Source organism: Somniosus microcephalus, chromosome 20, assembly GCF_052327205.1.
Source record: "Somniosus microcephalus isolate GS21.2 chromosome 20, FLI_Smic_1.0, whole genome shotgun sequence".
Taxonomy (NCBI): Eukaryota; Metazoa; Chordata; class Chondrichthyes; order Squaliformes; family Somniosidae; genus Somniosus; species Somniosus microcephalus.
In genome coordinates this window covers 4,420,749-4,435,056 of record NC_141006.1, presented here as the reverse complement: position 1 = coordinate 4,435,056, position 14,308 = coordinate 4,420,749, and the positions used below count along the sequence as shown (strand labels likewise).

Sequence of the window (14,308 nt, the reverse complement as noted above, 5' to 3'; positions counted from 1 at the left end):
GTGTCACAGCTCAATGTGTCACAGTTTAAAGTGTCACATTTTATCGTGTCACTATTTAAAGTGTCACAGCTCAAAGTGTCATAGTTTAAAGTGTCACAGTTTAAAGTGCCACACACAAATGTGTCACCGTTTAAAATGTCACACAAAAAAAGTCAAAATTTAAAGTGTCACCGTTCTAAGTGTCACCGTTCTAAGTGTCACAGTTCTAAGTGTCACAGTTCTAAGTGTCACGTTTTAAAGTGTCACGGTGTAAAGTGTCACCATTTAAAGTGTCACACACAAGTGTCACTGTTTAAAATGTCGCACAAAAAGTGACAGTTTAACGTGTCACAGTTCTAAGTGTCACAGTTCTAAGTGTCACGGCTTAAAGTGTCACAGTTCAAAGTGTCACAGTTCAAAGTGTCACAGTTCAAAATGTCAAAGTTCAAAGTGTCACAGCTCAATGTGTCACACAAGTGTCACCGTTTAAAATGTCACACAAAAAATTTCAGTTTAATGTGTCACAGTTCAAAGTGTCACAGTTCAAAGTGTCACGGTTTATAGTAATATAGTTTTAAAATGTCACTGCTTAAAGTGTCACACACAAAAGTGTCACTGTTTAAAGTGTCACAGTTCAAAGTGACACATAGAAACATAGAAACATAGAAGATAGGAGCAGGAGTAGGCCATTCGGCCCCTCGAGCCTGCTCCGCCATTCAATGCGATCATGGCTGATCATCCAAGTTCAGTACCCGGTCCCTGCTTTCTCCCCATACCCCTTGATTCCTTTAGCCTTAAGAAATATATCCAACTCCTTCTTGAATATATTTAATGAATTGGCCTCTACTGCCTTCTGTGGTAGAGAATTCCACAGGTTCACCACTCTCTGGGTGAAGAAATTCCTCCTAATTTCTGTCCTAAATGGCTTACCCCTTCCCTTATCCTTAGACTGTGACCCCTGGTTCTGGATTCCCCGACCATCGGGAACATCCTCCCTGCATCTAGTCTATCCAGTCCTGCCAGAATTTTATAAGTTTCAATGAGATCCCCTCTCATTCTTCTAAACTCCAGCGAGTACAAGCCCAATCGACCCAATCTCTCCTCATACGTCATTCCTGCCATCCCAGGTATCAGCCTGGTGAATCTTCGCTGAAATCCTTCCATGGCAAGAATATCCTTCCTCAGATAAGGTGACCAAAACTGCACATAATACTCAAGATGTGGTCTCACCAAGGCCCTGTACAACTGCAGCAAGACATCCTTGTTCTTGTACTCAAACCCTCGCGCTATGAAGGCCAACATACCTTTTGCCTTCTTAACCGCCTGCTGCACTTGCATGCTTACCTTCAGCGACTGGTGCACAAGGACACCCAGGTCTCGTTGCACTTCCGCTTCTCCCAATTTATTGCCATTCAGATAATAATCTGCCTTCCTGTTTTTGCCACCAAAGTGGATAACCTCACATTTATCCACGTTACATTGCATCTGCCATGCTTCTGCCCAATCACCCAACCTGGAGTTTCTCGGCATCCTCCTCACAGCACACACGCCCACCCAGCTTTGTGTCGTCTGCAAATTTGGAGATATTACATCTAGTTCCCTTGTCTAGATCATTAATATATATTGTGAATAGCTGGGGTTCAAGGACCGATCCCTGCGGTACCCCACTAGTTACTGCCCGCCACTCGGAAAAAGACCCGCTTATTCCAACTCTTTGCTTTCTATCTGCCAACCAGTTCTCTATCCAAGTCAATACCTTGCCCCCAATCCCATGTGCCTTAATTTTACACGCTAATCTCTTATGTGGGACCTTATCGAAAGCCTTCTGAAAGTCCAAATACACCACATCCACTGGTTCTCCCTTATCTATTTTACTGGTTACATCCTCAAAAAATTCCAGTAGATTAGTCAAGCACGATTTACCTTTTGTAAATCCACGTTGACTTTGTCCGATCCTGTCACTGTTTTCCAAGTGCTCTACTATTACATCTTTTATAATAGATTCTAGCATTTTCCCCACTACCGATGTCAGGCTTACCGGTCTGTAATTCCCCGTTTTCTCTCTACCACCTTTTTTGAATAGTGGGATAACACTAGCTACCCTCCAATCCATGGGTACTGTACCAGATTCCATCTCAAAGTATCAATTTAAAGTATCACAGTTCAAAGTATCACAGTTCAAAGTGTCACCGTTTAAAGTGTCACACACAAAAGTGTCAGTTTAAAATGTCACACGCAAAAATGTCACAGTTTAAAGTGTCACAGCTCAATATGTCACAGCTCAAAGTGTCACAGCTCAAAGTGTCACAGCTCAATGTGTCACACACAAATGTCTCAGTTTAAAATATCACACAGAAGTGTCGCAGCTTAAAGTGTCACAGTATAAAGTGTCACACACAAAAGTGTCACAGTTTAAAATGTCACACACAGAAATGTCACTGTTTAAAGTTTCACTGCTCAAATGTCACAGCTCAAAGTGTCACAGTTGAATGTGTCACAGTTTAAAGCATTACAGCTCAAAGTGTCACAGTTTCAATGTCACCATTTAAAGTGTCACAGCTCAAAGTGTCACACACAAAAATGTCACCATTTAAAATGACTACACAAAAATGCCATAGTTTATAGTGTCACAGCTGTAAGTGTCAGGGTTTAAAGTGTCACAGTTTACAATGTTACAGTTCAACATGTCACTGTTTAAAGTATTCCAGCTCAATGTGTCACACACAAAAGTGTCACCATTTAAAATGTCACACGCAAAAATGTCACAGTTCAAAGTGTCACGGCTCAATATGTCACACAAAAGTGTCACTATTTAAAATGTCACACAGAAAAATGTCACAGTTTCAATGTCACAGTTTAAAGTGTCACGGCTCAATGTGTCACACACAAAAATGTCACCGTTTAAAATGTCACACACAAAAATGTCGCTGTTTAATGTGTCACAGTTTAAAGTGTCACAGTTCTAAGTGACACAGTTCAAGGGATCAGGCTTAAAAGTTTTACAGTCACAAAGTGTATATAACACTTGCACCTGAATGGTTCAAATATCAACTGAACAGATAATCAACCAATGAAGAAGTAGCACCTTTGAAAATGTATATTAAAAAAATTAAAAGCCAGTCACTTCCTGCTGGTTTTTCTGACCATTGTATCCTCAGTCAGGGATTTACAAGTAACTGCCAATTTATAGGACAGTTCCTCAATAGCATCAATTAGACTCTACTTTGCCATAGGTTGTGCCTATTTAGAATACCTGCCCCCATGGGGAGTAGTCGAGCGGTGACTTTTAATGAGCAGGTCGAGTTAAATATAGAAACCACCTCAGGAGCGAATCATCACATAGTGGTTCACACTATCCATGAGCAACTCCATGGGAGGTCAGCTAACATTCTTTAAATATTCACGATCTGTGAGAGGACAACCAATTGCTGCTTATTTACCGTTTTCATCAGCTGCACAACTGTGAATATTTTGAACTGTCTGTCTTTAACTGAAGATTTGGCAGCGGTAGAATTGTTCAATCAATCTAACTTTTTAACAGTTCCTTTGGTAAACAAAATCACTTTACTCCACTTCACAATGTCTGCGTGTGGCTCCAGTCGATTTCTGATTATATTGGTATACAATCGCATCACCACCAGAGGGCGGACTTACACCATCCTGCTCGGCCCTTTCAGAGTCTCTGGCTCAGAGAAAGTGTCGGAATCAACTTGATTCCTCAGTGTTGCACCTGCCGCGTTTCACAGTGGACAGTTGAGTCACTAAGTGGGTCATCCAGAAACTTCTAAAATGAAAATGAAAATCTAGTCATTTTTTTATCTTCCCACTTCCCGTTGTGTCTCGTGATGAGCAGAGATTTTTGGTTTGAGGTGAATTTTCAATCGCAGCAAAGCAGACTTCAGAATGAAACCCCTGATCCACCTCCCCCATTTCAGCCTTCGCCCCACCCCACCCTGCTCTCTGACCCACCCCGCCTACCCCACCCCGCCCACCCCACCTACCCCACCCTGCTCTCTGACCCACCCCGCCTACCCCACCCTCCTCTCTGACCCACCCCACCCACCCCACCCTGCTCTCTGACCCACCCCGCCTACCCCACCCCGCCCACCCCACCTACCCCACCCTGCTCTCTGACCCACCCCGCCTACCCCACCCTCCTCTCTGACCCACCCCACCCACCCCACCCTGCTCTCTGACCCACCTACCCCACCCTGCTCTCTGACCTACCCATCTACCCCACCTTGCTCTCTGACCCACCCCACCTACCCCACCCTCCTCTCTGACCCACCCCGTCTACCCCACCCTGCTCTCTGACCCACCCCGCCTACCCCACCCTGCTCTCTGACCCACCCCGCCTACCCCACCCTGCTCTCTGACCCACCCCGCCTACCCCACCCTGCTCTCTGACCCACCCCGTCTACCTCACCCACCCTGCTCTCTGACCCACCCCGCCTACCCCACCCTGCTCTCTGACCCACCCCGTCTACCCCACCCTCCTCTCTGACCCACCCCGTCTACCTCACCCACCCCACCCCACCCCACCCTGCTCTCTGACCCACCCCGCCTACCCCACCCTCCTCTCTGACCCACCCCGCCTACCCCACCCTCCTCTCTGACCCACCCCGCCTACCCCACCCTCCTCTCTGACCCACCCTGTCTACCCCACCCTCAGCACTGCACTGCAGTGTCAGCCTGGCTTTTGCGCTCCAGTCACTGGAGTGGAACTACTGAACTCACAACTCTCTGACTCAGAGGCAAGAGTGCTCCCACTGAGCCACAGCTGACACCTGTCTAGGCTGACACTAGTGCAGTGCTGAGGGAGTGCTGCACTGTCGGAGGTGCCGTCTGTCAGATGAGACGTTAAACCGAGGCCCCGTCTGCTCTCTCAGGTGGATATAAAAGATCCCCCGGCACTATTTCAAAGAAGAGCAGGGGGGTTCACCCCGGTGTCCTGGCCAATACTTATCCCTCAACCAACGCCAATAAAACCAGATGACCTGGTCATTATTACACTGCTGTTTATGGAACCTTGCCTGTCGTCCCCACTAAGGCCGTGCAGTGGTCTGCAACTCCCGCGCCAGCCGCTCACCGGCTTTTACATGGAAGAAACTGCACATGGGTGAAAATTTGAATGGGCCGTGCAGCCAGTTAAAGGGACCACGCACAAAAAAAATTAGAGGGAACGTTGGACCTCACTGTGCGCAAATTGGCTGCCGCATTTCCTGCATTACAACAATGACTACACTTCAAAAATACTTCATTGGCTGTAAAGCACTTGGAGACATCCTGAGATTGTGAAAGGTGCTGCAGAAATGCGAGTCTTTCTTTTTTCTTTTTTGAAATGTATGAACTGCTTTGCATTCAATGTAAGTTCTCTAGTGCCTGTTAACAGCTTGTGCCTTGTGTACTGCAGCCCCATATATTAAGGTGTATCTCCTGGAGAATGGCGTGTGCATAGCAAAGAGAAAAACCAAGTTATCGAAGAAGACTCTGGACCCAGTGTACCAGCAGGCCTTGCTGTTTGATGAGGGCCCACAGGGAAAGGTGCTTCAGGTCAGTGCTGTGATCACTGCTGAATGTAAGTGGGAATGGGCAGTCATTCAATAGGTGGATACACTAGGGTACTGGTCATCCGACTGGACTAGGATTCCAGAAGGTGTGAGTACAAATCCCACCATGGCTGTTTGAGAATTTGAATTCAGTTTAAATATTTTGGAAATAAAAAGCTGGTATTAATAAAAGTGACTATGAAGCTGTCGGATTATTGTAAAAACCCAACTGGTTCACTAATGTCCTTTAGCGAAGGAAGCCTGTTGTCCTTACCTGCTCCGGCCTCTATGTGATTCCTTAAACTTGAGGTCATCCAAAACTCGGCTACCCATGTCCTAACTCGCACCAAGTCCCGTTCACCCATCACCTCTGTGCTCGCTGACCTACATTGGCTCCTGGTTGAGCAACGCCTCAATTTTAAAATTCTCATCCTTGCTTTCAAATTCTTCCATGGCCTCACCACTCCCTATCTCTGTAACCTCCTCCAGTCCTACAACCCTCCGAGATTTCTGCGCTCCTCCAATTCTGGCCTCTTGCACATCCTATATTTTAATCGCTCCATCATTGGCGGCTGTGTCTTCAGCTGCCAAGGCCCTACGCTCTGGAATTCCCTGCCTAAACCTCTCTGCCTTTCTACCTCTCTTTCCTCCTTTAAGACACTCCTTAAAACCTACCTGTTTGACCAAGCTATGTTAAAGGTGCTATATAAATGCACCTCTGAAGTGGCCTAGCAAACCACTCAGCTGTGTCTACATCGATTGCAACAGTTCAAGAAGAAGGCCCACCACCACCAACTCAGGGCAAATAGAGATGGGCAATCGCCCAATCGTCAGCAACGCCCACACCCTGAGAAAGAATTTAGAAAATGCTCTTTAGAATCTCTTAACAAAGAATCACTCGGATTCAAATTCCTCAGTCTCCCCCGTAAGTAGACCTCACATCCCCTATGACCAGGAGTTCACCTTTACTGCCCAGCTTGTGTTACTTTCTGCCACAAGGAGTGGTTGAGGCGAAAAACATGGATCCATTTAAGGGGAAGCTAGATAAGCACATGATGGAGAAAGGAATAGAGGGGTATGCTGATAAGATGAGAGGAAGAGGGGTGGGAGGTGGCTCGTGTGGAACATAAACTGGAGCATGGACTGGTTGGGCCGAATGGCCTGTTGCTGTGCTGTAGGTTCAATGTAATATCTAGTCACATGATAGTTTGACGCGGGGCTGTAACTATGAAGCCCTTGGTGTGATTCTATAGTCTCGTGTGCTCCTCCTCTATTTCCTGGAAGGTGGACTGATGAACACTCGAGTGAGACGAGCCCAATTATAAACCAATAAACTGCTTTATTTTACATGTAATATATGAATGAATAGAATATATTTAATATCTACTGTTCCTTGTAGCATCACAGGTAATAAGTGACACAAACATAGCCCCCGACAGAGGCCTCGCTTCACTGTACAGGTCACCAGGCCATGAACTGACTGGCGCTGACCTCAGGGAGAGGGCGCTCTCTGCCTCCCTCTTTTCGAATTACAACTTCAGCAAAAAAAAGCAAAAAACTGCAGATGCTCCACACCCGAAACAACAGTACCCGGCAGGTTAGTCAGCGCCTGCGGAGGATCGGACCCAGTGGGTTCGCGCTTCTCCTCGCTGACTGCTATCCCGGCCTTTCCTGGTTTCTGTTCCAACTTCTGCAAACCGGCCTTTCTCCCATCTTGACAGCAAGGGGGGCGATGTTAACCTCACTCACTCAGCAGAAACCTGGCGGGTGGGCAGTTAAAATCACCCTGGTTCTTACCTGTCTGAAAGCCGCCACGATCGCAACATCTGCAATTTTAACCTGCTCTCCTGAACAGGCAGCAAGGACACCCGCCCGGAGCCAACGGAGGGGTCCTTCTTTACCCGTGCATGTTGGGGCCCGATGACATCATTGAGACCTGACTGTAATTTTCACTCAGGACTGAGCGGGGAACCCACCTGGAGTAAATTGGAGGCTTCAGTGTCAGTGATTGGCCAGTTCAGCTGCTAATCAAACCTATCACCACCCTCTTGGGCAGGGCCTTGGGCAGCCACCTCCCTCCTGAGCTCAGAGGAATGAAACCATTGGCCTAGATTTTCAGTGTGCTGTGAGGCGGGCTTTTAGGCGGGTGGAGGGCAAAAATCCCGAATTCGGGGGTCCCGACACCATCTCGCCCAAAACCCGCCTCCACGTAAGTTTCAGAGGAGGCGGGTACCCGCCCCGCACTGGGACCCGCCGACCCGAGGCGGGAAGGGATTAGCGCCAATAACTGCCTATTAACAGGTAGTTAACAGGCAGTTTTTAGCCTAATCCCTATTTTGAGGGGTGTCGTGTGGGATTCCCAACGGCTTCAAACCACGCCAGGTTTGAGCAGGCGGGCCGTCGGGTTGAAGGACTTGGAGGGGTCGTGATGTCGGTGTTCAGGTGAGTGATGGGTGCATGAGTGCAAAGGTAAGTGTGTTTGGTGTGCCTAAAGTGTGTAAAGAAGTTTAAATTACCTGTACTTACCTTAACAGCCTTTCTTCCTGTAGGCGTCCGGAGTCCATCACTCAGCCTGCACTGAAAGCAAAATGGCTGCGAGCTGTCAAAAGTGACAGCCTTCAGCTTTCATTGCCGGTGTGATTTCTAACTGAGCCTGCGTAGAAGGACTCAGGTTAGAAGTCAGACTGTCAGTGTTTGACAGCTTCAAACAGCTGTAAAACACTGATATTTCATCTGTCAAGACCTCTTGACAGATGAAATTTCAGTCTGTGATGTCACCTGTTGCCGGGTGGCCCTTAATTGGCCTGCTGAGCCTGCTGGGCGGCCTCAACAAGGTCAATCAAGGGAAAATCGCGTGGATTGGCCGGACGTCGATGTAGGCGGGACTAAAGCCCGAAAGTTGTAGTTCCGCCTCCTTCCCGACAGCTTAATGAAAATCGACCCCATTGTGTGAGTTTCACCAGAATGTACTCATGGTCTCCATTGTCTCAAACTGATATGGTATGGGAGGAGCACTGTTCTGCTGGCTCCTGCCCTTCATGTCCCAGTCACTGAGTTGAATATGCTTCAGATAACGTGTGTGGATTTAACCCCTTGTGTGCTGAATTTAGCTTAATAGCAACATTTTAATTTAAATTAATCACAGAAACAGAATCACAGAAACCCCACAGTGCAGATAGAGGCCATTTCGGCCCATCGAGCCTGCACTGACACATATCCCACCCGATCCTCGTAACCCCTACACCAACACATATCCCACCCTATCCCCGTAACCCCATGTATTTAATCCCCCTAACACGAAGGGTCAATTTATCATAGCCAATCAACCTAACCCGCACATCTTTGGACTGTGGGAGGAAACCGGAGCACCCGGAGGAAACCCACGCAAACACGGGGAGAATGTGCAAACTCCACACAGTCGCCCGAGGCCGGATTCGAACCCAGGTCCCTGGCGCTGTGAGGCAACAGTGCTAACCACTATGCCACCGTGCTGCCTCCTGCAAAATTCCTCCTGGTCGAAAATAGATGTACATCTTGAAATGTGACACAGTCGGTTAATGTAATTAATGTTGCTTATAGCTTAAAACTCTCTCGGTGCCCCATCTGAACTGCAGAGTAGATTCAGTAGCGGAGTGACAGCGCTGTGCACACAATCTGTCACTGTGCTCTTCTGACCAAGGCCCAGGAGTAGGCCAGTGTCGGTCAGCTATGTCCAAATACGTTATGTGCGTACCCCCAGATCTCAGCCAAACCGTGCCCATAATAAACATGGCCAACTGACCAGACGTGCTGGCAGTGGAAGCCGTTGACCTCTCTTGCCCCGCCAGGGCACTGTACAGTACAGGTCGTCAGTGATGCCAGTTATGGGGGGAGGGGTTACGAAGTGTTCACCCACTTTAGAGTCTTTCAGGTGCTGTGTGAAGACTCTGATTGGCTATAATGTGTGCAATCAACTTGGTTAATATACATATGTCAAACCAATTAGAAGCAAGGTTCCAATTGTCCAATTGGATATTTAAATCTAATACTTCACATCACATTCAAGGTGTTACAGGGTTGCAGTGACCGTTGGCAGGCCATGCCTCCCTCCCCTCTTGTTTCCTGAGGGACCCTCGAGGGTACACAAGTGCTGCGTCGAAGGTGTTTTGTTTGATCGCCTGAGCAGACTTACCAATGGCTCAGAGTCTCACAGGCCACTCACCTGGTACAGGATTACTATCGATAGCCAGATCGCTCTGCCCAGGAAGGTCCCAGCTTCAACTCCCAAACAATGCACAGTTAGCTGATCCATCCCTGGGTGCAGTCGGAGGGCTACAGATGGGCTCAATGACTTTGGATGTGGATAGGAAAACCAGGGAGCTTTACTCTGTATCTAACCCGTGCTGTACCTGCCCCGGGAGTGTTTGATGGGGACAGTGTAGAGGGAGCTTTACTCTGTATCTAACCCGTGCTGTACCTGCCCCGGGAGTGTTTGATGGGACAGTGTAGAGGGAGCTTTACTCTGTATCTGACCCGTGCTGTACCTGCCCTGGGAGTGTTTGATGGGACAGTGTAGAGGGAGCTTTACTCTGTATCTGACCCGTGCTGTACCTGCCCTGGGAGTGTTTGATGGGACAGTGTAGAGGGAGCTTTACTCTGTATCTAACCCGTGCTGTACCTGCCCTGGGAGTGTTTGATGGGACAGTGTAGAGGGAGCTTTACTCTGTATCTAACCCGTGCTGTACCTGCCCTGGGAGTGTTTGATGGTACAGTGTAGAGGGAGCTTTACTGTGTATCTAACCCGTGCTGTACCTGCCCTGGGAGTGTTTGATGGGGACAGTGTAGAGGGACCTTTACTCTGTATCTAACCTGTGCTGTACCTGCCCTGGGAGTGTTTGATGGGACAGTGTAGAGGGAGCTTTACTCTGTATCTAACCCGTGCTGTACCTGCCCTGGGAGTGTTTGATGGTACAGTGTAGAGGGAGCTTTACTCTGTATCTAACCCGTGCTGTACCTGCCCTGGGAGTGTTTGATGGTACAGTGTAGAGGGAGCTTTACTCTGTATCTAACCCGTGCTGTACCTGCCCCGGGAGTGTTTGATGGGATAGTGTAGAGGGGGCTTTAATCTGTATCTAACCCATGCTGTACCTGCCCTGGGAGTGTTTGATGGGACAGTGTAGAGGGAGCTTTAATCTGTATCTAACCCATGCTGTACCTGCCCTGGGAGTGTTTGATGGGACAGTGTAGAGGGAGCTTTACTCTGTATCTAACCCGTGGCTAACAAGGGAAATTAGGGATAGCACAAGATCCAAGGAGAGGACATATAAATTGGCCAGAAAAAGCAGTAAACCTGAGGATTTGGAGCAGTTTAGGATTCAACAAAGGAGGACAAAGGGATTAATTAAGAAGGGGAAAATAGAATATGAGAGTAAGCTTTCAGGGAACATAAAAACTAACTGTAAAAACTTTTATAGATATATGAAGAGAAAAAGATTGGTGAAGTCAAGCGTAGGTCCCTTGCAGTCAGAATCATGGGAATTTATAAAGGGGAACAAAGAAATGGCAGACCAATTAAATACATATTTTGGTTCTGTCTTCACAAAGGAGGACACAATTAACCTCCCAGAGATGTCGGGGAACATAGGGTCTAATGAGAGGGAGGAACTGAAAGAAATCAGTATTTGTAGGGAAATGGGCCTAGAAATTCAGTATAGCCGCGTTTGGGGCGCTAGTCCTGACGATGCGCAAAGTTTAGCGCCACCTAGCGCGATATTGGGTTGTAGCGCCCCTAAAGGTGATTGCGGCGCTAAATCAGGCGCTGCACACTACTCTTAAGGCGCTAACCCAGCGGCGCAACCCAATTTCGCGGCGGCGGGGCGCAGCGACAGGGTTGTCAATAATCACTTTCCCTGAGACACACTGGCGCCGGCCAGCTCTTAAAGGGGCAGGTCAATTGGCATCACCAGACACACTCACTGCCTTGTAGGCCTTCAAAGCGGTGGGAGCCTACCTGTGGCGCACCAGCCTAGCAAGACATGGAAAGGGTGAGGCAGAGGGCGGAACGCCTCACTGATGGGGCATTGGATGCTTTGGTTGGCACAGTGGAATCAAGGCCAAGGAAGATGGTCGGAATGTGATTTATGCTTTGGACAGTCTCCCGGGTGTGAGAGCCAGTTATGTGTCAGTGTATTAGTTTTGCTTTCTGTTGCCATAGCTTTCTCATGTTTGAAGGAACCACATTTTGTGTAATGAAACGCTTTCTTCATTTACAATGGCCATGCCTGCTATTTACATGCATCTTGTCCTTCACAGGCTTGGGGGTATCAGACCTCTTCTTGGAATGGCAGCAAGCATTCCGTGAGAGGGGCCTAGAAGCTACTTCTGATCAGCCTCTGACGTGCAGCCTGAGAAGAGCCGCTCGCCTAGAAGTTCAGGCCAGCAGCCATCTTCTCAGCCGCCGACAGAGATGTCCTGCACCTTATCTTAGGCTGCAGATCTGGCTGAAGCAGCTGGCACAGCCCAGTCACCACCTCCTTTCTAAATCGCAACCTTCTGACACACGGCTCCTCTGGCATGTTCATGTAGGAAAACTGCTGTCGGAAAACCCTGCCAGCGTAAGGTCTGCTGTGGCGACGTCTGTTGGCCCTCCTCCATCTGGCCATGCCCGCCCCCCTCTCCCAGCGTCTCAGTGCCCTTTCCAAATGATTCAGCAGCAGGACGTTCCCCTCCAATGCAGCCCCCATAATAAGTGCCCACAGGAAGGTTCCCAGTTGTCAAGGCTCACCAACAGCAAGGTGATGGTCAGAAGGCTGAAGATCGTCTGCCTGCGCTGGCTCAGTGGTCAAATGGCTCTCAGTGTGCAGCTCAGCAACTCTTTGTAGCTCTCGAGGAAGTTGTGCTCCAAAAATGGCTGCCGCTTTTAAACCACACCAGTCCCCTTTAAATAACGCTCCTCCAGCCCGAGAGTGACTTGGTAAGGCCCAGGTAAGCTGTCACTATTAGCGCCAGGCGCTACGGAGGGGGGCGCCACTGAATTTCCGGTCCGGGGCACCCAAAAGGCGTTGCACACTCAAATGACGTCATAATCAGCTTGCGCCCATGAGCGCGCGCTAAGATTTAGCGCCGGCGCTAAATGCATGCTCAATATGGGACGAGGCGCTAGGCGCCTTGCGCCCGCCCGGAAATTGGCTAACGCCCCACTTCTCGGCCTCTTTAGGCGTTAATCGGTGGCGCTAACAACCGAATTTCTCCACCTATGGTGTTAGGGAAATTGACGGGATTGAAGGCCGATAAATCCCCAGGGCCTGATAATCTACATCCTAGGGTACTTAAGGAAGTGGCCCTAGAAATAGTAGATGCATTGCTGATCATCTTCCAACATTCAATGGATTCTGGAACAGTACCCATGGATTGGAGGGTAGCTAATGTTACCCCACTATAGCAGAGCACTTGGAAAACAGTGACAGGATCAGACAAAGTCAACATGGATTTACAAAAGGTAAATCGTGCTTGACTAATCTACTGGAATTTTTTGAGGATATAACTAGTAAAATAGATAAGGGAGAACCAGTGGATGTGGTGTATTTGGACTTTCAAAAGGCTTTCGATAAGGTCCCGCATAAGAGATTAGTGTGGTAAACCACTGTTTGTATTCCACTGTGTACATGCCTGTACATGTCTCGGCTGACTCCTCCCACGAGTCCAGGTATAAAGGTGACTGCTCCACAGTCCCTCTGTATTCCGGACCGGTCGACCACTCGAGGCACACTTTCATTCTCTTGTTAATAAAAGCCTGTTAGTTACTCGCTTAAGCTCAGTCTTTTGAGTTATTGATAGCGCATCAATTTTATTAACAAGATTTTTATAATGGAGAAGATCCTCACACCAGCATGCCTAGACTTAGACCATCGGGAGTCGGACGCATCCACCAAGTTTACTCACTGGCTGAGGTGCTTTGAAAAATTCCTGATCACCTCCGCTGCAACGGTCAAATCGGACGAGGACAAACTGGATGTCCTGACCTCCAAAGTGAACCACCAACTGTACTCGGTCATCCAGGACGCGACCTCATACGCGGATGCTATCAAGCTCCTCAAGGACCAGTACACGCGCCCAGTGAACGAAGTGTACGCCAGGCACCTTCTGGGGAGTCGTAAACAACAACCTGGGGAATCGACCGAGGAATACCTTCAGGCACTGTCTGTGCTTGGCCGGGCCTGTGGTTGTAAGGATGTAAAGGCCGCCGTGTACACAGAGGAACTTATCCGGGATGCTTTTGTAGCGGGCCACAGGTCCAATTACACCCGACAGCGATTGTTGGAGCAGAGTGACCTCGACCTCAACAAGGCCTCTGAACTCACACTATCATTGGACGCAGCCTACCAGGGCATGGATGCCTACTCCTCTGCACCGTGGACGCTGCGGGGAACGACAGCCTGGGACACGGTAGGACCATCTCATAGCGCCATGCCACCCCAGCCACATCCCAGCAATGGCCCAACTACCGCAGCAGTGTCCCAAGGCCAGACAACAGTGCCCCAAGGCCAGAAATGCTACTTCTGTGGCCAGGCCAAACACCCCAGAGCGCGCTGCCCGGCGAAAAATGCGATCTGCTCGGGCTGCGGGAAGAAGGGACACTACGCCAGCATCTGCAGGGCCAAAGCCACCCCGAACCCCAGCAGCGCCGCGTGTGGGCCGTGCGGGCTGCCATCTTGGGCCTCCCCAGCCATGTGCGAACCACCGGAACAGCAGCCATTTTGGACGCCTCCAGCCACATGGGGATCATGGACGCCGCCATCTTG

The 14,308-nt window shown here is 49.0% G+C and overlaps 1 protein-coding gene across 1 annotated transcript in view; it reads left to right on the top strand.

Moving 5' to 3' along the window:
• The window catches only part of rims3 (regulating synaptic membrane exocytosis 3), a 480,949-nt gene that overhangs the window by 441,088 nt on the left and 25,553 nt on the right, over positions 1 to 14,308 (top strand). The window contains exon 7 of the mRNA XM_085962301.1: positions 5,393 to 5,532. Coding sequence (XP_085818427.1) covers positions 5,393 to 5,532 — 140 coding nt within the window. The remainder of the gene's footprint in view (positions 1 to 5,392; positions 5,533 to 14,308) is intronic.